General features: G+C 48.0%; 1 protein-coding gene across 1 annotated transcript; it reads right to left on the reverse strand.

Annotated features, from left to right (window-relative positions):
- Positions 1–15,283, reverse strand: LOC116985046 (death domain-containing protein CRADD-like). Its single transcript, XM_033039414.1, has 2 exons — positions 14,740–15,283; positions 1–1,227 (listed from the first exon to the last, which is right to left on the reverse strand). Exons 1-2 carry the CDS (start codon positions 15,041–15,043, stop codon positions 926–928), a joined length of 606 nt encoding a protein of 201 aa, XP_032895305.1. The 5' UTR covers positions 15,044–15,283; the 3' UTR covers positions 1–925.
- Positions 15,284–22,185: the final 6,902 nt, after the last annotated feature.

A 22,185-nucleotide genomic window follows, 5' to 3' on the forward strand; every position in this document is an offset into this window, starting at 1 on the left:
TCTCCCCATAACCCCCGACACCCACACTAATCACACATCTATCTCTGCCTTACAAATAACGATTGTCTTGGCCTCCACAGTCGTCTGTGGCAATTAATTCCCGAGTAACCACTCTCTGACTAAATATTCATTATATACTTTTACTTTTTACTGTTTTAAAAGTTTCTGAATATCAGAGAGGAGACCAAAGCAAAGCACCAGCCAACACTGCTCACTGTCCTCTGCTTCTTGCCTCGAATTCATCCAGGGACCCCGACAGTCCTTTCAGGTGAAGCAGAGATTTACCTGCACCTCCTCCAACCTCATCTACAGTATCTGGTGTTCCCAGTATGGACTGTTCTATATCAGCGAGACCAAGCGCGGACTTGGCCATCGTTTCGCTGAACACATGCTCATTCCGCCTTGGCCTACGCGATCTCTTGGTTGCCAAATATATTAACTCCCGTTCCTGTTCCCATCCTCACCTTTCTGCCCTGGGCGTCCTCCACTGTCAGAGTCAGGCCACACGCAAATTACAGGAACATATTTTGCTTGGGCAGCTTACAACCCAGCTCTATGAATGTTGATTTCTCTAATGTCAAGTAACTCCTGCATTCTCTCCCCCCCCCCCCCCCCAGTCGTTCCACTAGTTCTACTGTTCGCGTCCTTGTATCCTTCCCCAACCAGCAATGGGCCATTGTGGGCTCCACCCTTCCTGAGGTCATCTGTTGCCGGCCCTATTTCGTTCTGGCCTTCTCTATCTTTCAGTCTGAGGAAGGGTTCCGACCCGAAACGTCACCAATCCATTTTCTGCAGAGATGGCCCGCTGAGTTACAGCAGCATTTTATGTCTCCTTTGCTGCACCCTATTCACTGCTCCTTTGTTGCACCCTGTCAAATACGACTGGCCCTTCACTTTTAGCAGTGGGTAACCCAGCCCCGACTGTTTACTGAAATGCATCCTTTATTACTGTGGGGTCCACATCTGCTGAAGTAAGACTGGTACACAGGTTCCGCAATGTAGCTTGTTTTCCCAGCCGTTGCTTCCACACGATAAATGATGCCAAGATCTGTGCCTGCACGTTGTACTGGTGGTTCATTTTACATCGGTAGACGTCTGAACTCCTCAGTCCCAGGTCCATCACAACCTGCTCCCATTCTGTTCCCATTTGGCCAGAGAGATGATTTAACTGCTTGTCGGTGGGCACGCCATTCAAGACATGGTCCGAGATGGTTGACAGCACATCATCTGGAAGAAAGAGACAGAGGTACTGAGTGACACTGTAGCTTTCCTGTGCAGCTCAATATAGTTCAATAGTTAATTATTGTCTCGTGTGCACAGGTCGCCATATTTTGGCGCCGTTTACAAAGAAAAACAAGTCTAAAGTGGGGCCCAGGTGCTGGAAGTACTGGAGCATCCCCGATCCAGGTCAACTGCAGGGAACCTCCTGCAGCCGACCTCGAAGGCGCTGGAGGCAACACCCCAGTCCCTCTCCTACCGGCCCACTCATCGCATCTGTCACTACCAGCGGCTCTCTCCTCCTCCACTCTCCAGTCTTCAGAGCCAATCCGCTATATAGAGAGTGTAGGAAGAGTCTGACTGTCCCCGATTACATTTTATCTGTTTGCTTTGTTGTTACCTTCTCCTACCTAACAATGATCTATTCTACATTTTCCTTGATCACCACCCCCTTTGATGTCTCGTTATCACACCTGACTCCTTATCTCTATATCCAACCCTCACCCCTCCCACTCCCGACTCTGTCTGAAGAAGGGTCTCGACCTGAAACGTCACCCATTCCTTCCCTCCATGGATGCTGCCTGTCCTGCTGAGTTACTCCAGCACTCTGTGTCTATCTTCGCTATATGGCGAGGAGGGATTCTCAGTACGAGAGGTAAACTCAGCATTAATCTGACCTCAGTTGATGCTCTGCAGATTGATGAGAGGAAGACCACAGAGAGAGTTGCTGAAGTCACATTATCTTACCACCACCAGGCAGCTCAATCATTCAATTCAACAACAACAACACCTGCCTTAAAACCTTCCCATTCAGTACTGATATTGTAAACCGACCCCCAGCCTCAGCAGCTTGAGGGAGGAGATTCCCAGTAACAGAGCACGGGGAACTGCTTACTGGTTATCTCCCCACAATAGCTTGGCTCCAATTCTAAGCTTATTCATGCCTTGTTCTTGACTTTCCTACCAGAGTATATAGTTCCCCTATTTCCTACCAAGTTCTTAAACACTTCAATTGCACTCAATTGCCAACAGGCTTGAGAATGTAACTGATCTCGTCACCTTTAGACTTTAGAGATGCAGCGCGGAAACAGGCACTTCGGCCCACTGAGTCCGCGCCGACCAGCGATCACCCCATTCACCAGCACTATCCTAAATTGGGACAATTTACCATTTTATTGAAAACTAGATGTCTTTGGAGTGTGGGAGGAAACCGGAGCACCCGAAGAAAACCCAGGCGGTCACGGGGAGAACAGACAAACATAGTCAGGATCGAACCCAGGTCCCTGGCACTGTAAGACAGCAACTCTACCGCTGCGCCACCGTGCCACGCCTAATACTTTTAATCATGGGGAATATTTACTGTATCCTTCCGAGATTTACAGATACTTTCTGAGGATGAAGCACAGATCTGCGCACTGTCCAGCTAGAGCTTGATGTGACTGCTGGCATTCTCTCTCTCTACTGTGCTGCCTCACGTTCGTTCATTTCTCCACCACTACGGAAAATGAGAAAATAAGGCCCAAAATGTACTTATTGGAGTGGAAACTTTCACTGCTCCCCAGAGCACATAAAATGTCCAGGAATGTGCAGCAACAATTAACGATGTGTTTTATGTTTACCGTTCCACTTGCCAAGAGAGAGTTTTCACAACCGCGCAATGAATCAGTGGTAGTGTTAGATGACCCAGATGAAGTTCATTTTGATATGAGGGAGATGTGTTTTTATGTTAAACTGGAAGGAGATGAATGTGCTTCTCCAATTAGGCTTTTATTTGCAAGTCTAGACAGTGTAGATTGTTTTGCATCTTGTATCAGAGATTAATTGTAACTGGACAGCAGAGCAGAGCGGTGCTGGCTCGAAGGGCCGAATGGCCTACTCCTGCACCTATTGTCTATTGTCAGACCCTTAACTCAGAGGCTGCAAGATGACTGTGGTGCTGAGCCCACTCACTTGCTTAACCCGTTGGGCAGCACGGTGGCGCTGCGGTAGAGTTGCTGCCTTACAGCGCCAGAGACCCAGGTTCAATACTGACTATGGGGGCTTGTCTGTACAGTTTGTATGTTCTCCCTGTGACCTGCGTGGGATTTCTCCAAGATCTTCGTTTTCCTCGCACGCTCTAAAGGCGTACAGGTTTGTAGGTTAATTGGCTTGGTATAAATGTAAAACTGTTCCTTGTGTGTGTAAGGTAGTGTTAATATGCAGGGATTGCTGGTCAGTGCAGACACGGTTGGCTGAAGGGCCTGTTTCCATGCTGTAACTATTAACCAAACTAATCTCCGAAGTCATTTTGTGCCGTGCCCATCATAACCCTTCACAAATATTCTTCCATTCTTTTCCTTCCATATTCTCTCAAGAATTAGCTCATGTGTGAGGCATCCTGTAATTCCTTGGAAACCACAATCCAATATATGTCACAAATCTGCAAACACCATCTAACCATTGAGTGTTGACCCGCAGCTACTCTTTGCTCAGAGTTGGCCTTGGCTTGTTTACCTTGCCAGTTGAATTGGAAGATTTGGTGGATAGAACTATAGTGGCACCACTCTTCAGAATAGAGACACAGGAATGCAGGGAACACATAGTTTCATGAAAGCAGCAACACAGGGTGACATGGTGGTGAAGAAGGTGTCTGACACACATCATTGATCAGAATATAGGATACGGTATATTAACAAGACCTTTGGCATGGTACACATGGTAGACTGATATTGAAGGTTAGATCACATGGAATCCAAGACAAACTGGCCAATTGAAAACAAAATTAGCTTGATGACAGAAACAGAGAGTTATGGTAGAGGGTTGTTTTTCCCCAGACTAGAGACCTGTCATAGGTTTTTATGTCAGGTCACATTCTTCCAGTAATTGTATTCATGATTTGGATGTGAATGAAGGCAGCACTTAGTAAATTGACAGGTAACACTAAAGTTGGTTGAAAAATGGATACTGAAGATCTCTACAACTCCAGAGGAAGTTGTAGAGGCAAGAATAAATAAGGCATTTTAAAGACACACAGACAGAAACATAGATAGAAACAGTTTATAGAGATTTGGGCCAGTGCAGCCAAATGAAACCAGCTTAATTGGGCAGGTTGGCTAGCAGGGATGAAGGGGCTGAAGGGCCTGTTTTCCGTGCTGTATAGCTCTTTAACCATGAACCCCCCCCTGTTTTTTTTTAAGGCATCTGCTGATGGGAGTCCCACGACAGGAGCAGAATGGAGAGTAGGAATCACAGCTACCCAGTAGACCATGAGCTTTGTGCCAGGTTTTGGATCCTGATCTTCAAACCTATTCCTTCCTACTGTTGCAGAAGGCTATCCAACGACACTGATGACGATGGTAAATGTTCTCATAAATGTCCATCTTTGTGGAGAGGCAGCTCCTGAGATATAGGAATGAGGTGCATTTTCCAAGAGGCATTTTGTCAAAGGGCCCTGGTGTACACTGGGAGCCAACAATCCAGTTTGCATTGACGGCGCCAATGTAGAGATGGTTAAAATCATCAAATTCTCAGGAGTCAATATCACCAACAACTTCTCCTGGACCACCCATATTGAAGCAACGGCCAAGAAAGCACACCAACACCTCTATTTCTTTAGAAGGCTTCGCAAGTTCGGCATGTCCCCAACAACTCTCACCAACTTCTACAGATGCACCATAGAAAGCATTTTATCGGGATGCTTCACAGCTTGGTTTGGGAACAGTTCCATCCAAGAAATTGCAGCAAATTTTGGACAAAGCCCAGACCATCACACAAACCAACCTCCCTTCCATTGACTCCATTTACACCTTACGCTGCCTCAGAAAGGCCAACAGCATAATCAAGGACGAGTCGTACCTTGATCACTCCCTCTTCTCCCCTCTCGCTTCGGGCAAAAGGTATATAGAAGTGTGAAAATGCACAACACCAGATACAGGGACAGTTTCCTCCTATCTGTTATCAGGCAACTGAATCATCCTACCACGATTACTGGTTAGTACGCAACAAAAGCTTCTCGCTGTACCTCGGTACACATGACAATAAACTAAACTGAACTGACCCAACTAACTGTTCGAGGGCCTGTGATTTATGGGTGTTTGGTGTAAGCCAATTTCCCATATGCTTCAGAGAATAATTCCACAATAAATCACAGCCTAGCCTTTGAATGTGCATTTGCCAGTGTCATCTGTGTACTGCAGTTTGATGACTGAGGTTAGAGTGACCTTGGTTTAGGAGTGATGGCAGTACAAATTGAACAGTTTCTCAGACGCAAGAAACTGCAGATGCTGGAATCTTGCGTAATGCACAAAATGCTGGAGGAACTCAGTGGGACAGGGAGCATCTGGGGAGGGAATGGAAAAGTTGCGTTAGGTCTAGATCCTTCTTCAAACTCAAGAAAGGTCCTGACCCGAAATGTGGCCTGTCCATTCCCTCCCCAGATGCTGCCTGACCTGCTGAGCTCATCCAGCATAGTTTTTCATTAGGCCTATACATTAGCTACACTTCAGTGGAGAGTTTTTTGGAGTGAGGTTACATATTGCAGCACGAAAGATTGAGAAAAGCATTGGGATGATCAAGCAACCTTGCTGTACATGGGACTGCACTGAGATGGTGGAGTCTCTTGGTTGAGACCATGAACCATGTGCTACCCCATGGCATATGTAGGAAGGAGATGAAGTCCCGACAGCAACTAAATATGAGCATAATCCAAAATCCCTCAAGTGACAGAGTCAAAGGCTTTTAATCGGGTTGTGTACATTAGCTGGTGCTGTTCCCTATATTCTTCTCAGAGTTGTGGCACAGTCAAGATTATGATCACCGTGCGAAAAAGTGGACTGAATTCAGGCTGTTATTTGATGAACGAATTTAAGCTTTTCATAGTCATACAGTGTAGAGACAGACCCTTTGGCTCAAGTAGCCCACACCGACAAACATGTCCCATCTGCACTAGTCCCACTTGCCGGCATTTGGCCTATATCCCTCTCAATCTGTCCTATGCATGTTCCTGTCTAAATGTTTTTTAAACATTGCAATAGTACCTGCCTCAACTACCTACTTCACCCCTTTGGGTGAAGGAGGTTTGGCAGGACATAGTTGAGGAGGATCCTGGTGATGGCTTTCCCAGTGGTAGGCAACAGGGCGACTCTTCTGTCGGTTGCAGAGTGTTGAAGATGCTCATGATTGCACCATCTCCCCAAGATCCCTGGCATGTCCTCTTCCCAGATCGAAGAAATGAGATTGCAGATTTGCAACTGAAGTTCTTCTCCATCAGCTATCAAATCATCAGCAAGTTTCAGAACGTAGGCCTTGCTGTCTCCCCGTTAACATTTTGCCTTACCTTGTCATCTGCGACAGCAGTGAGAAAGCACAGTATAACCCGCCGTGGAGAGGAGTCAATGTTGAGGTCTTCAAAGTGTTTCTTCCAGCAGATACTGCTTCCTTCTGTTCCTGGCTCCCAGGAAGATGGGCTCTGCTATTTGGACTTTGACAGCACTGAAGTATCCATGTACACATCTTGGTTACCAGCGAGCAGCCATACCCTCTGCACTCTTTCCACCCACCATCTGTTTCGTTCTCCGGGATCTCCGGTTTCTTAATACACACCAGAGACACACAGGTTTGTAGGCTAATTGGTTTGGTATAATTATAAATTGTCCCTAGTGTGTGTAGGATAGTGTTAGTGTGCGGGGATTGCTGGTCGGTGCGGACAAAGGGCCTGATTCCGTGCTGCATCTCTAAACTAAACAAAACATTGTTTTTTGCATGAAGTCAATGTTGATGACAGAACAGATTCGATGGTGGTTGGTCCAGCAGTCATTGGTGCCATTTACGGTGCAGGTGAGGTGATCATCTTTGTGGTCACCCAGTCAAATGATGATGCGTTCTAATGGGTACCTGACCATGGATTGAGGATGTCAGCATGCGGTCTTTGACTTTGGCTCTCTGAGAGTTGTTATGACAAGACTATCCTCCGAACACACTGAAAATAGGAGGACATCACCTACTCCCTCCTTGCCAGTCATGCCTTCCAGAGTATTGTGTTTGTTGCAACCCTGGTACGGAGGCTGGGCTCAGGTGGGTCTGTCTTTCTCCCAGAGAAATGAGCATTCCTGGGCTCAACCTCATTACCGGCGCTGGGCTCAAGTGGAAGATCAGAGTAGAAGTCTTCCTTGGCCATCTCCTTGGCTTCGAGGCTTAGGATGCAAGCATTGATAAGTGTTGTGGGCTGGTTTTGCCTGAGAGAGTTGCTGAGATGCTGGACTAGATCATTCTTGATGTCAGAGGTTGCACCATAAAGATTTCATTCTGTTTTGTCTTTACTCTTTCCAAAAGAAGGCGTATTCGCCGCCTTGGTCTTCGGCCGTCACCTGCCTGACCTGAATACTCAGGGAGGTGGTGTGTCAGTGTGGAAGCGTACAAGCTCCCAGGCTGAGATAGCAGAGCAGTGTTCACATTGGTCGATGATGGAATGCGACAACCCTGAACATCACGTTTTCAAACTGGGATTGGGCAGTGTACACCAGTTACCACATGAATGGAAAACACCCACACCCTTGGTCCAATGGTAAGAAGGTCCAAGATGACCAGAGACCATGTGCTGGTGATCCTGAAGTGGTCCTGAACCTGGTGCTTGAATTATTTGTTCATGCAGATGGAGAGTCTCTTGCCCAGAGTGAGGGAATCGAGGACCAGAGGACACAGTTTTCAGGTGAAGGGGGAAAAGATTTAATAGGAATCTGCGTGGTAACTATTTCACACAAAGGGTGGTGGGTGTAGGGAAAGAGCTGCCAGAGCAGGTAGTTGAGGCAGAGACTATCGCAACATTTAAGAAACAGTTACTGAGGTACATGGATAGGACATGTTTGGAGGGATATGGGCCAATTCAGGCAGGTGGGACTAGTGTAGCTGGGTCATGCTGGTCAGTGTGGGCAAGTTGGGCCTTAGGGCCCGTTTCCACATTGTATCACTCTATGACCCCATGAGAAAGATAAGCCAAATTTAATATGGATTACTTAAAGAAATGCAAAATGTGTGGTAGAGATTTGCTTGATCGGGGGTTTCAAAAACATTTGTTATATCTTCATTGCACACTGTATAAATACTTCAAAATTAATTCCATAAGTTATCGCTATCATCCAGATCCAACAAACTATCGAGTTATTGTTGATACCGAACAACGGTGAGGTCACCAGATCGTCACAAACAAGGCTAATATCTAGAATGAAATATTCACACTGCCGTGTGAAATCAGCCAACATAATCAGAGATCATTTACACTCCGGTCATTTCTTCTTCTCCCCTCTCCCGTCAGGCAGAAGATACAAGAGCTTGAAAGCAGTAACCCTAGATTCAGGAACAGTCGCTTCCCCGCTGTTATCGCACCACTCGGTCGTCTCATAAGCTAAGGGTATAGTCTCGATCTCCAGACCTCATTGTGGGCCTTGCATTTTTTTTAAATCTGCACTTTCTAGCTGTAACACTATATTCTGCACTCTGGTATTTTTCTCTTTGCACATCTTGTTGTACTTGTATATGGCTTGATTGTACTTGTGTATGGTAATATTGATTAGATAGCATGCAAACAGTGGCGCAGCGGTAGAGTTGCTGCATTTCAGCAGCAGTGACCCGGGTTCGATCCTGACTACGGTGCTGTCCGTATGGAGTTTGTACGTTCTCCCTGTGACCGCATAGGTTTCCTGCGGGTGCTCCGGTTTCCTTCCACATTCCAAAGACGTGCAGGTTTGTAGGTTAACTGACGTTGGTAAAAATTGTCCCTACTGTGCAGAGGATAGTGCTAGTGTATAGTCTGGTCGGCGCGGGCTAGGTGGGCCAGGGGGGCCAATTCCTCGCTGTATCTCTAAAGTTCAAAGTAAATGTTTTTCACGGTATCTCAGTACACATAACCATAATGGTATATAGTGTATAGTGTAATGCCTGTTCTAGAGACCTTATGGAGATGCCTAAAGAATAGCAGCAGCCAAAGCACACAGAGGAGCCCATAATCTTCAATGTGATTCATAACCAAATAATCTAATTTACTGATGCTTGTTCAGAGATAAATATTGTCTTTGGACACCGGGGAAAAGGAAATGTTTTACTTCTATTTCAGATGGCAGAAGGGGACCACTGTTTAACTTCGGCCCACCAGGTCCACGCCGACCACCCATTCGTTCGCAGACACTAGCACTATCCTACACACACGGGACAATTTAAAAATGTACCACGCCGATTATCCTACAAACCTCTAAGTTTTTGGAGTGTGGGAGGAAATTGGAGCACCCGGAGAAAACCCATGCTGGTCACAGGGATAACGTACAAACTCTGTACAAACAGTACCCGCAGTCAGGATCGAACCTGGGTCTTTGGCGCTGCAAGGCAGCAACTCTACCTCTGCGTCACCGTGCCGCTCTATATCATAATATCATATTGATATCATAATGTACACCAATTATCATATGAAACAATCCCTTGTTCTCTGAAGCATCATCTGGCCATGTGTCTTTTCCCTTCCCACCATCCGAGCACCAAGCACTCAGTCCAGGTCAAACTGCTGTTACTGCATTTGAGGTTCACAATGTTTGTGTCTAGTTTGTCACATGTACCGAGATACAGTGAAAAGCTTTTGTTGGGTACTAACCAGTCAGCGGAAAGACAATGGGTCTCGAATAAGGCAGATAGTAGTTCAGGACTGCTCGGTAGTTGTTGGTAGGATGTTGCAGTTGCCTGATATCAGCTGGGAAGAAACTGTCCCTGAATCTGGAGGTGTGCGTGTTCATATTCTATACCTCTTGCTCGATGGGAGGGGGGGAGAAGAGGGAGTGGTCCGGGTGCAACTCATCCTTGATAATGCTGGTGGCATGAGGTGTAAATGGAGCCAATGGAAGGGAGGGTGCTCTGCGTGGTCTCCCCTACATTAGCAAAACAAATGGTGTGAAAGCTTTCCAAAACATTCAGTCTGCTGGGTTAACCATGAGCTTCCAATGTTTGTCACTTGAATTTTCCATCCTAATTTCATTCTGATACCTTAATTTTGATGTCGTAAGCTGTTCCATTGAGACCCAACATAAGCTTGAGGAGCAGAATTCCATCTTCCATCTTAGGCCAGTAGCTGTGCACAGGCCACAGGGCATCATCTGGTGCATTGATAGTGGTGCTGGTGTGAAATCACCAAATACACAGACATCTTAAACTGCTTACTCTGCATAAATCCAACAGGTGTGCACTGTGCATATGTTAGGGACTACACTAATATTAAAAAGGGCGGCACAGTGGTGCAGCACTCGAGTTGCTGCCTTACAGTGCCCGGGTTTGATCCTGACTATGGATGCTGTCTGTATGGAGTTTGTACGTTCTCCCTCTGGCCATGTGGCTTTTCTCCAGGTGCTCCAGCTTCCTCCCACTCTCTAAAGATTGGAGGTTAATTGGCTCTGGTAAAATTGTAAATTATCCCTAATGTGTAGGATAGTGCTGGCATACAGGGACTGCCGGTCAACGCAGACTTGGTGGGCCGAAGGGCCTGTTTCCGCACTGTATCTCTGAAGTCTAAAGACAATATTGAATTTACTAATTTTAGATAACCAGCCTTTCATGCAAATCAGAAATGGACAATTTTGCTGAACCTCTGCCATTTTTCACTCTCCATAGATGCTGCCTGCCACCACAAGAATTTTCCATATTCTTTTATTTCAGATTTCCAGCAACTGCATTGTTTTATACTTAAAATACCAGCATTTCTTTCCTCTCAGCTTTGTCTTCATACATCTCCTTCTACGTATATCTACTCAGATTAAGAAGCCTTGATCACCCTCACCAAACTAGTACAATTATCTATCATTCAGTCTCCAGCGCAATAAAGACTTTACTCTGCCCTCTCCACATTTCCTGAAATTAAAAACATTTACAATTTACAACTTTGCTAAATTGATTAAAGATCATTGACCTGACGCATTAACGCATTTCTCCACAGAGGCTGTCTGACCAGCTCTGTACTTCCAGCCAAAGATCCTATAGCGGAGCTTGCTATAGGATCTTTGCTTCCAACACTGTTCATAAATGTTGGTCGGCGGGGGCGCTGCAAGCCGGCGCCCTGCCAGCAGCATGTCAGTTTTTTTCACCGTTTAAATTTTTTTTAGTGTGTTTAAATGTATGTTTTTAATGTTTCTTTGTGTGTTTTGTGTGGGGGTGGTGTGGGGGGGTAAGGGGGAAACCGTTTCAGTCGCCTCCTCCACGGAGAGGTGACTTTTTCCAGGTCGCCTCCCCCGTGGCCTAACAGCAAGGATCGGTGCTGCCTTTCCTGGAGACGCGCCCGGGGCTTCAGCGGCGGGCGCAGCGTAGATTCTCGGCGTGGGGCGGGTGAGCCCTCGCTGGGTGTCGCCGGAGGGGAGCGCTCCGTTTTGCTGGAGCGGGGCAGCCGGAAGCCTGAAGCCGCGGTCTGCAGAGCTCTGGCCAGCGCGACGTCTGCAGCCTTGGATCCCTCGCTGGGGACCCGGTAGAGGAAGAAGCTTCCACTCCGACTGCTGGCCCGCGGCCAACTTCTACCGCGGGCGCAGCATGGACTTACCATCGGGAGCGGGGGCCCTCGCTGGGGATCCCTGGAGGGGAGCTTCGACTTCAACTGCCGGCCCTGCAGTCTGCGGTGCTTCTGGCTGCGGCACGAACCCTAAATCACCGACCGCTGGCCTGCGGCCTACACCAATCTGAAGCTGCGGTCTCCGGTGGGGGAGGCACCGATTCAGGACTTACCTTGACTTTCATTCATCTGGACGCCCGCAGCAGCAACTGCGGAGGGTTGAGTTCCCGACCAAGGGGGAAAATGGAGGAGGACTGGCTAATTTTTGTGCCTTCCACCACAGCGATGAATGCTGTGGTGGATGTTTTTGTTACATTTTTATTGTGTTTCTGTGTGTTCTTTCTCATTGTACCGCTGCTGACAAATTCATTTCACTTGCACTTTATGTGCAATGTGACGAATAAAACTGATTGATTGATTGATTGATTGATTATTGTTCAAAGGCAGTATTCACACGCACTTCCCCAAGCTTCCAGTAGATGGAACTATCTGACATTGATGGGCATGATCTATGCCAAATCAAGGCGGGTGTTCTAGGACCTCAAGTTCTTATATCTTTGGTTCAGTCTGGGATATTTCTTCAGCAAAATCAGATAGATTTGGTTATGATCAAGGTAAAGAGTTGCATCCTAATTTATCCGGATGGCACCTTGGTACACATGTCTATAATAAAACTACACCAAAACCATCCACTTGAAAATGCAATTACATTGAAATCGGTAGCATTCATATTTTGATGCTCATTTATAATTCATATTTACCATCATCTGCTGAGTCATCAGGTTAACATTAATGACCAAAAAATGGTCAGTTGCCAGACTGAACATTCACAAAGCTACGTGGCATTCTCAGAAGTTTTTAACTCGATATAAATGCATTTGCTTTCCTTACTACTGATTCGACTTGCAAGTTAACTTTTTGGGAATCCTGCACCAGCGCTCCCAAGTCTCTTGGCACCTCTGATTTCTGGATTCCCTTCCCATTTAGAAAATAGTCTACTCCTTTATTCCTCCTACCAAAATGCATGACTCCACACTTTGCTATTCTGTATTCCATCTGCTACTTCTTTGTCCACTCTCCCAAGGATTGAGCTTATGTGGAATTGTGGACAAAGTCTTAGGACTGCCGCACATTTAGTCAGACTACGACTTCGCTCAATCACTAGATTTCAGGTGACATTGAACCCACCCTTCAGAAACACAGTAGAGGGAAGGGGTGGATGCAGAGCTGATGGCCATGTACATGTGGAAACTGCCATGCTTTCCAATAATGCCACTTCTCTACTCCCAGAGAACTGTATCACCCACCATCATCTTTCAAAGCAGTGATGCTTATGAAGGATATTGGGAAGGCAAAGAGATCACAAAAAGGACTCAATGGATCACACTAACAATGGACCATTGTGTGCTTCACTTTTATTTAGTCATCGGTGCCAGCTGTGATTTAGTTTAGTTTAGAGATACAACACGGAAACAGGTCCTTCTGCCCACCGAGTCCACGCCGATAAGCGATCCCCGCACATTAAGACTATCCTACACACACTAGGGACAATTTACATTTATACTAAGCCAATTAACCTACAAACCTGCCGTCTTTGGTGGAAACCAAAGATCTCGGAGAAAACCCATGCAGGTCACAGGGAGAACGTACAAACTGCGTACAGACAGCACCCGTAGTCAGGAACAAACTTGGAGCTCTGGCGCTGCAAGGCAACAACGCTATTGCTGCGCCACCATGCTACCCCTGTACATTTCCTTTGTTCTGTACCTTTTCATACCTCTACTACCCCTCTCCCCTGACTCAATCGGACTTTATTTACACTATGCTTTATACACTTAATCCTGTGTCTGTGCACGGCATGATAATAATCATACATAATCTTTTTGCTGACTGGCACTGGGGTGGGGTCATTGTGAGGATGGGGTCATTGTGAGGGTGGGGGTCATTGTGAGGGTTGGGGGGCTGACATGGGTCGGATACCGGGGGCGAGGGCCATTGTGGGGGTGGGAGGTTGTTGTGAGGGGAGTGGGGCTGACAGCAGGGTCGGATACCGGGTCATTGTGGGGGTGGGTGGAACATTGTGTAAAGGTGAGGGACATTGTATGGGTCGTGGTGGGGTCACTGTGAGGGAGTGGGGACTATGTGGGAGTCTTTGCGAGGGGGTGGAGGCTGACACCAGCCTGTATACTATGGGTGGGGGGGCATTGTGATGGGGTGGGGGTCGTGGTGAGAGGGTGGGGGTTGTGGTGAGGGGGTGGGAGACTAAGTTGGGATGGGGGAGGCATTATGTGTGTGTGGGGTCATTGTGAGGGGGGGGGGGTCGTTATGAGAGGGCGGTGGTCACTATGTGAGTGTGGGGTCGTCGTGAGGGTGGTGTGGAACATTATGTGGGAGTGGGGTCGTTGTGAGGGGGTGGGGGACATTATGTGGGAGTGGGAGGTAGACAAAAATGCTGGAGAAACTCAGCGGGTGAGGCAGCATCTATGGAGTGAAGGAAATAGGCAACGTTTCGGGTCGAGACCCTTCTTCAGATGTGGGAGTGGGGTCGTTGTGAAGGGTGGGGGTCACTATAGGAGTGTGTGGGTCGTGGTGAGAGGAGTGGGGTACATTATATTGTAGTGGGGTCGTTGTGAGGGGAGTGGGGTCACTGTGGGTCGTTGTGAGGGGAGTGGGGGTCACTGTGGGAGTGTGTGGGTCGTGGTGAGGGGAGTGGGGGTCACTGTGGGTCGTTGTGAGGGGAGTGGGGGTCACTGTGGGAGTGTGTGGGTCGTGGTGAGGGGAGTGGGGGTCACTGTGGGAGTGTGAGGGTCGTTGTGAGGGGAGTGGGGTCACTGTGGGTCGTTGTGAGGGGAGTGGGGGTCACTGTGGGAGTGTGAGGGTCGTTGTGAGGGGAGTGGGGGTGGGGACACCAGCCCGGATACCGGGTCGAGGGGCCGCGATGGCGACGCCGGGCCTGCGGCGATGGAGCGTCTCACCTGCCGGCGGCTCGTCGTCCTCGTCCTCCCGCGCCTCCTCCTCCTCCAGCCGGCGGCTGAGCCACGGGGCCTCGTCCCTGAGGGAGTGGACGAAGGCGGCGAAGGCCCGCGGCCCGCGGCCCGGCAGGTAGTCGAGCAGCTTGAGGTTGCGGCGGGCGGCCACGGGCTCGGCCTCCAGCTCCTCCAGCAGACTGCGGTTCACCACCCCCTCCTGGTACAGGTACTGTAGCGGCACCTCCAGCCGCAGCTGCTCCGCCAGCTCACCCCGCAGCCGTCGCAGGGCCCGCCGCTGCCGCGCCTCCATCGGCCCGGACCCCGGTTACGATGCGGCGCTCAGGTTTAGGCCGCTCCCCGCTTCACACGGGAAATACCAGAGCACTCGCTTTACACTGAAGGTCTCGGGTTTACGCCGCTGCTCTGCTGCAGACGGGTTTGCAGGGAGTTTGTACATTCCCACTGACAGCGCCTTGGAGGAATATAAAGAAAGGAGTAAAGAAAAGTGGTCGAGTAGAAAGGCCAAAAAGGGGCCACCAATGCAAGTTGGATTAAAGAAAGAAAAAAATAATATCGATTTAAAAAAAACAAGAGGGTATCGAGGGACAAGAAAGGACCACAAAAAATAAAGGAGGAAATTTGTGCTTGTGCTAAATGAGTGTGGAGAATAAAATTAACAATTAGTTCTAAGGTAGACAAAAATGCTGGAGAAACTCAGCGGGTGAGGCAGCATCTATGGAGCGAACGAAATGGGCAATGTTTCGGGTCGAAATCCTTTTGTCTCTTCGATTTTCCAGCATCAGCAGTTCCTTCTTAAACAATTATTTCTAAGGGTCAAATTTCCAGCGCAAGAGACCCGGGTTTGATCCTGCCTACGGGCGCTGTCTGTACGGAGTTTGTATGTTCTCCCTGTGACAGCGTGGGTTTTCCCCGGGTGCTTTGGTTTCCTCCCACACTCCAAAGACATACAGGTTTGTAGGCTTATTGGCTTAGATAAAGATTGTAAGTTGTCCCTAGTTTGCGTAAGATAGTGCTGTTAGGCGCAGACTAGGTGGTGTTGAAGGGCATGTTTCCGCGCTGTATCTCTAAACTTAACTCTGACCTGCTGGACAGCACACGAGGTCAGGATTGAATCCAGGTCTCTGGCGCTGTGAGGCAGCAGCTCTCTACCATCTGCCATCTTTTATTTTGCTCACAGGCGTGGGATTTTAATTTTAGAACATGCAATACACAACCTATTTTAAAAAATCTTTGTAAACTACAGTGCTGGCAATCAGACGGAGAGTGTTTGAGAGTAGCAGCACTGATATTGTGGTGTCACATACGGAGCAAGTCTTTTTTTATTTTATTTTATTTTTTTATTTCAAAATAGACTTTATTCAATTGATAGATATATACAATTCCTGAACCATTCAAACAAACAAAATTTTCGTAGACTATACAAATTTTTTTCCCAGTACAATATTTTTACATTTGTCAAATTTCGCCAAACAGTCCCCCACCCGTGCCACACTGTGGCCCTTGTCCAAGTAATAAATATCTACAATGTGTACACAGTGCGGAAATTTCATCTTCCAAATACATTTTCGTCGGCTATAGATTGTTCAATTCAATACCGTTTATGTCTTTTAAGTTCCACAAAAAAGTCCCCCACCCGTGCCACTCATGTGGCCCCCTGGCGTGGGATACCTTCCCTTAATTTAATTTAATTTGAGGGGCGTCTCCACCATACCGTGCCCCCCATGTCCAGCAGCGGAAGGACCCTAGACTGTGGCCCTCCCCCACCGAGCCTTGGCGTTGGCTGCACCAAGCTTCAGCGAGTCCCTTAGCACGTACTCCTGCAGTCTGCAGTGGGCCAGTCGGCAACATTCCCTGACGGACATCTCGCTCTGCTGGGTGGTGAGCAACGCTCGGGCAGACCAAAGAGCGTCTTTCACCGAGTTGATGACCCTCCAGCAGCACTCGATGTCAGTCTCTGAATGTGTCCCTGGGAACAGTCCGTAAATCACAGAGTCCTCTGTGACGGAGCTGTTCAGGATAAATCGTTCCAGGGACCCTTTCATACCTCTCCAGACTCGTTTTGCAAATCCACACTCTGCCAAGAGGTGGGCAACCGTCTCCTCTCCATAGCAACCGTCCCGGGGGCAGCGTGCGCTGGTAGTGAGGTTCCGACGATGCAGGAAGGATCTAACTGAGAGGGCTCCCCTCACCGCCAGCCAAGCCAGGTCTTGGTGCTTGTTGGTCAGTTCTGGCGATGAGGCATTTTGCCAGACAAGCTGGGCAGTCTGCTCTGGGAACCACGCCACCGGATCCATCGAGTCCTTTCCCTGCAGTGCCTGCAGGACATTCCGTGCTGACCACTGCCCGATGGACTTGTGGTCAAAGGTGTTGGTCCGGAAGAACCTTTCAACAGACGACAGATGGGGCGGCAATGTCCAGCTGACTGGCACATTGCGTGGCATCTGCGCCAGGCCCATCCTTCGCAACACCGGGAACAGGTAGAACCTCAGCAGGTAGTGGCACTTAGTGCCCACGTGCCTTGGCTCTACACTCCGCCTGATGCAGCCACACACAAAGGTGGCCATCAGGATGAGGGCGACGTTGGGCACGCTTTTACCCCCGTTGTCTGCCGACTTGTACATTGTGACCCGTCGCACCCGGTCCATCCTCGACCCCCAGATGAACTGGAAGACGGCCCGGGTGATCCCCGTGGCGTAGGAGGGGGGGACAGGCCACACTTGTGCCAAGTACAGCAGACCCAAGAGCACCTCACACCTGATGACCAAATTGTTCCCGGTTATGGAGAGGGAGCGTTGCCTCCACAGCTCCAGCTTCCTCCCCACCTTGGCTATCCGCTCCAGCCAATTCTTGTTACTCGACTCAGCCCCCCCGAACCAGATCCCCCACACCACCCTGGCCACACTCTCATGTCACCACTGCCATCGGGAAGAAGGTACAGGAGCCTGAAAACTGTAACGTCCAGGTTCAGGAACAGCTTCTTCCCTACAACCATCAAGCTATTAAACGCCACAACCTCAAATAAGCTCTGAACTGCAACAGACTATTATTATTATTATTATTATTATTGCACTATTATTGTTTGTTTTTTGAATATGTGTGTATGTGTGTGTATTTATATATGTGTGTGTGTGTGTGTGTGTGTGTGTGTATGTGTGTGTGTGTGTGTGTGTGTGTGTGTGTGTGTGAGTATGTGTGTATATATGCAGAGAACGTTGATTTTTTCTCTCGTTTATCATATTGTTTACAGTGTAGTATGTTTACATATTCTGTTGTGCTGCAGCAAGTAAGGATTTCATTGTTCTATCTGGGACACACATTGGCTGGATTTAAGAGGGAGTTAGATGTGGTCCTTGTGTCTAAAGGGATCAGGGGGTATGGAGAGAAGGCAGGTATGGGATATTGATTTGGATGATCAGCCATGATCATATTGAATGGCGGTGCAGGCTCGAAGGGCCGAATGGCCTACTCCTGCACCTATTTTCTATGTCTCTATGTTTCTAGTGGGAAAGTCTAGGACCAGAGGCCATAGTCTCAGAATAAAAGGACGTACTATTAGTCTGAAGAAACGTCACCCATTCCTTCTTTCCAAAGATGCTGCCTGTGCCGCTGAGCAACTGCATTGTGTATCTGCCAGCAGTATACAGTTGGACTGGACACATTTATCCAATTACTTTTAAAGATTGTGTCTATTTCAATACCATATTTTTCTTATGTTTCGAGTTCGAGTTTAGTTTTTGTCACGTGTGCCGAGGTACAGTGAAAATCTGTTTGTTGCGTGCTGACGAGTCAGCAGAAAGACAAGACATGATTACTATCGAACCATCCACAGTGTGCAGATACATGATACAGGGAAATAACATGAATAATGCTGAGTGCAAGATAAAGTCCAATCAGAGATAGTCAAACAGCAGCATGATATTTTTGCAAATAAACTCACTGCCGGAGACCCGGGTTCACAAATTCACAAGTTATAGAAGTTGAATTAGACCATTCAGCCCATCGAGTCTACTCCGTCATTCAATCATGGCTGATCTCTGACTCCTAATCCCATTTTCCTGCCTCCTCCCCATAACCCTTGACACCCGTTCTAATCAAGAATTTGTCTATCTCTTAAAATATCCACTGACTTGGCCTCCACAGCCCTCTGTGGCAATGCTCCACAGATTAACTACCCTCTGACTAAAAACATTCCCCCTCACCCCCTTTCTAAAAGAGTGCCCTTTATTTCTGAGGCCATGACCTCAGTCCTAGACTCTTCCACCAGTGGAAACATCCTTTCCACATCCACTCTATCTCTGCCATTCATTATTCTGTCTTCTTGCGTACAGCGTGCACAGCCTAAAGTTGATTATTCTGCCATTTTCAATGAGGTCCCCCCCTCATTCTTCTAAACTCCAGCGAATAGAGGCCCAGTGCTGTCAAACGCTCATCATATGCTAACCCACTAATTGCTGGGATCATTCTTGTAAACCTCCTCTGGACCCTCTCCAGAGCCAGCACATCCTTCCTCAGATACAGGGCCCAAAATGACTCGTAGTACTCCAAATGTGGCCTGACCAGTGCCTTATAGAGTCTCAGCATTCCATCCCTGTTGCTCTATAGGGGTTCAATCCTGCCGGTGTGGAGTTTGCATGTTCTCCCTGTGGCTGCATGGGCTTCCCCCAGGTGCTCCATCTTCCCAACTGGAACAAGGGCTGCTGATAAAAACGGGACTGGTGCTTTCTTCAATTATTTAAATGTCTGCGATGGTTTTTGAGTGTGATGTGCATTTAACTTTTTTTATTGCTTTTAATTCCTTTAACAATATTTGTTACTTTATTGATATTTCCTTAACATTACGGTTGACATGTTAAAAGCATTCTCATTCAATCACAAAGACAGCCCGGAGAGTCTGTGATTAGTTTAGAGACACAGTGCAGAAACAGGCCCTTCAGCCCATCGAGTCCGTGCTGAGCACACTGGGTTTTTTTTACCATCCTCGCACACTGTGGTGGGGCCTCAGTGGCTGATAGCCATTATAGAGCCACAGGGAACAGAAACAGGCCCTTTGGCCCAACTCATCCGTGCCGACCCAGATCACCCATCTAAGCTAGTTGCATTTGCCTGTGTTTTGCCCAAATCCCTGCAAATCTTTCCCAACCTTTCCTATCCATGTAGCTGTCCAAGTGCCTTATGAATGTTGTTGTTGTACCTACCTCAACTACTGCCTCTGGCTAACCCAACTAGTGGGAGTTTTGCTCTAATGTCTCAGCATCAACCCTCGGTTATGTGAAGGCAGCAGGCTGCCTGCATTGAGAGGGCCCCTGTGCATTGGGCTACATTGGCACTTAGCCCAATGTAGAGGGAGCAAGTACTTCATACACAGCTAGGCAGCTGGCCTCCTGCCCAAGGCAACATGGACCCTGGCTCCTGGACTCCCCATATAGATGCATTGGTCAAGGAAATACACCAACTAGCACTAGTTCCACCAGCAACCTGTCCAGGGCCACCCATATTGAAGCAATGGCTAAGAAAGCACACCAATGCTTCTACTTCCACCAATGGGTACTGATTATGGATGATCAGCCATGATCACGTTGAATGGCGGTGCTGGCTCGAAGGGCCGAATGGCCTACTCCTGCACCTATTGTCTATTGTCTATAGCAACCTGTCCAGGGCTGCCCATCTCAAAGTAATGGCCAAGAAAGCACACCAACAACACCTCTACTTCCTTGGAAGGTTTAGGAAGTTCGACATGTCCCGAACAACTCTCACCAACTTCTACAGATGCGCCGTGGAAAGCATTTTATCGGGATGCACACTGCATGGTCTGGGAACAGCTCCAGCCAAGACTGCAAGAAATTGCAGAGAATTGTGGACGCAGCCCAGACCATCACACAAACCAACCTCCGTTGATTCCATTTACACCTCACGCTGCCTCGGCAAGGCCAGTAGCATAATCAAGGATGAGTCTCGCCCTCTTCTCCCTCTTCTCCCCTCTCCCATCAGGCAAGAGGTACAGAAATGTGAAATGCACACATCCAGATTCAGGGACAGTCTCTTCCCAGCTGTTATTAAACAATTGAACACCCTGTCAACAACTAGATGGTCCTGAGCTACTATCTACCTCATTGGAGACTCTTGGACTATCAGTAATTGGACTTTACTGGACTTGGACCAAACGTTATTCCCTTATCATGTATCTGTACACTGTGGATGGCTCGATTGTAATCATGTATTGTCTTTCCGCTGACTGGATAGCACACTACAAATAGATTTTCATTGTACCTCGGTACACCTGACAATAAACTAAACTAAAATACATTCTAGGTGCCGCAGCCCCAACATCAACAAGATGCACATAGCTCTATTACGCAACACCAGCATGGTGACACAGCGGTAGAGTCGCTGCCTCACAGCGCCAGAGACCCAGGTTCAATCCTGACTACAGGTGCTGTCTGTACGGAGTTTGTACGTTCTCCCCGTGACCTCGTGGGTTTTCTCCAGGAGCTCCATTTTCTTCCCACGCTCCAAAGATGTACAGGTTTGTCGGCTAATTGGCTTGGCATAATTGTAAATTGTCCCTGGTGTGTAGGATAGTGCTAGTGTACGTGGATCGCTGGTCCGCGTGGACCGAAGGGCCTGTTTCCGCACTGTATCTCCAAACTAAACTAAAGCAAACATCCAATACTAAACGTGTAGGAGGGAATTCTCTGCCTCAGAGGGCGGTGGAGGCCGGTTCCCTGGATGCTTTCAAGAGATAGCTAGATAGGGCTCTTAAACATAGCGGAGTCAGGGGATATGGGGAGAAGGCAGGAACGGAGTACTGATTGGGGATGATCAGCCATGATCACATTAAATGGTGGTGCTGGCTCGAAGGGCCAAATGGCCTACTCCTGCACATATTGTCTATTGTCCTTTGAACTGCAGATGCTGGTTTGCTCAGTGGGACAGGTAGCATTTCTGGAGAGGAATGCTGAGGAAGGGTCTCAGCCCGAAACGTCACCCATTCTGTCTCTCCAGAAATGCTGCCTGTCCTGCTGAGTTACTCCAGCTCTTTGTGTCTATCCAATACTAAACGTTACATTAAAGTAAATTCAATCAAGTGGCTGTTACTATTTTCAGATTTATACACATGAATGCAGTCCATTGCTGGGCTTTGAGCCATCGCTGAGACACAGGGTGCATGCAGTCATTGAGGCTGTGCTAACATTGTGTACTATCAACACCAGTTACTCGGAGCTGAAATACCCCCATAGGAACAACTTCATCCCGTATGCTGGAAACTAACCCTGGAGTCTGGGTTCGTGTTGGGTTATTGTATATTGGTGAGGCTCCAATACATTTGGAGTATTGTGCTCAGTTTTAGTCACCCTGGTATACGAAAGATGTTGTTAAGCTTGAATGAGCGCAGAGAGGATTTGCGAGGATGTTGCCGGAACTCGAGTGCCT

This window comes from Amblyraja radiata, chromosome 21, assembly GCF_010909765.2.
Source record: "Amblyraja radiata isolate CabotCenter1 chromosome 21, sAmbRad1.1.pri, whole genome shotgun sequence".
In the NCBI taxonomy this organism is placed as follows: Eukaryota; Metazoa; Chordata; class Chondrichthyes; order Rajiformes; family Rajidae; genus Amblyraja; species Amblyraja radiata.

Bases quoted from the DNA above. Each gene is read 5' to 3' on its own strand.
- LOC116985046 (XM_033039414.1), bottom strand. From the start codon at position 15,043: ATGGAGGCGCGGCAGCGGCGGGCCCTGCGACGGCTGCGGGGTGAGCTG. The intron at 1,228-14,739 runs GTGAGACGCTCC...TCTTTCTTCCAG, and splicing joins GGACGACGAGCCGCCGGCAG to ATGATGTGCTGTCAACCATC.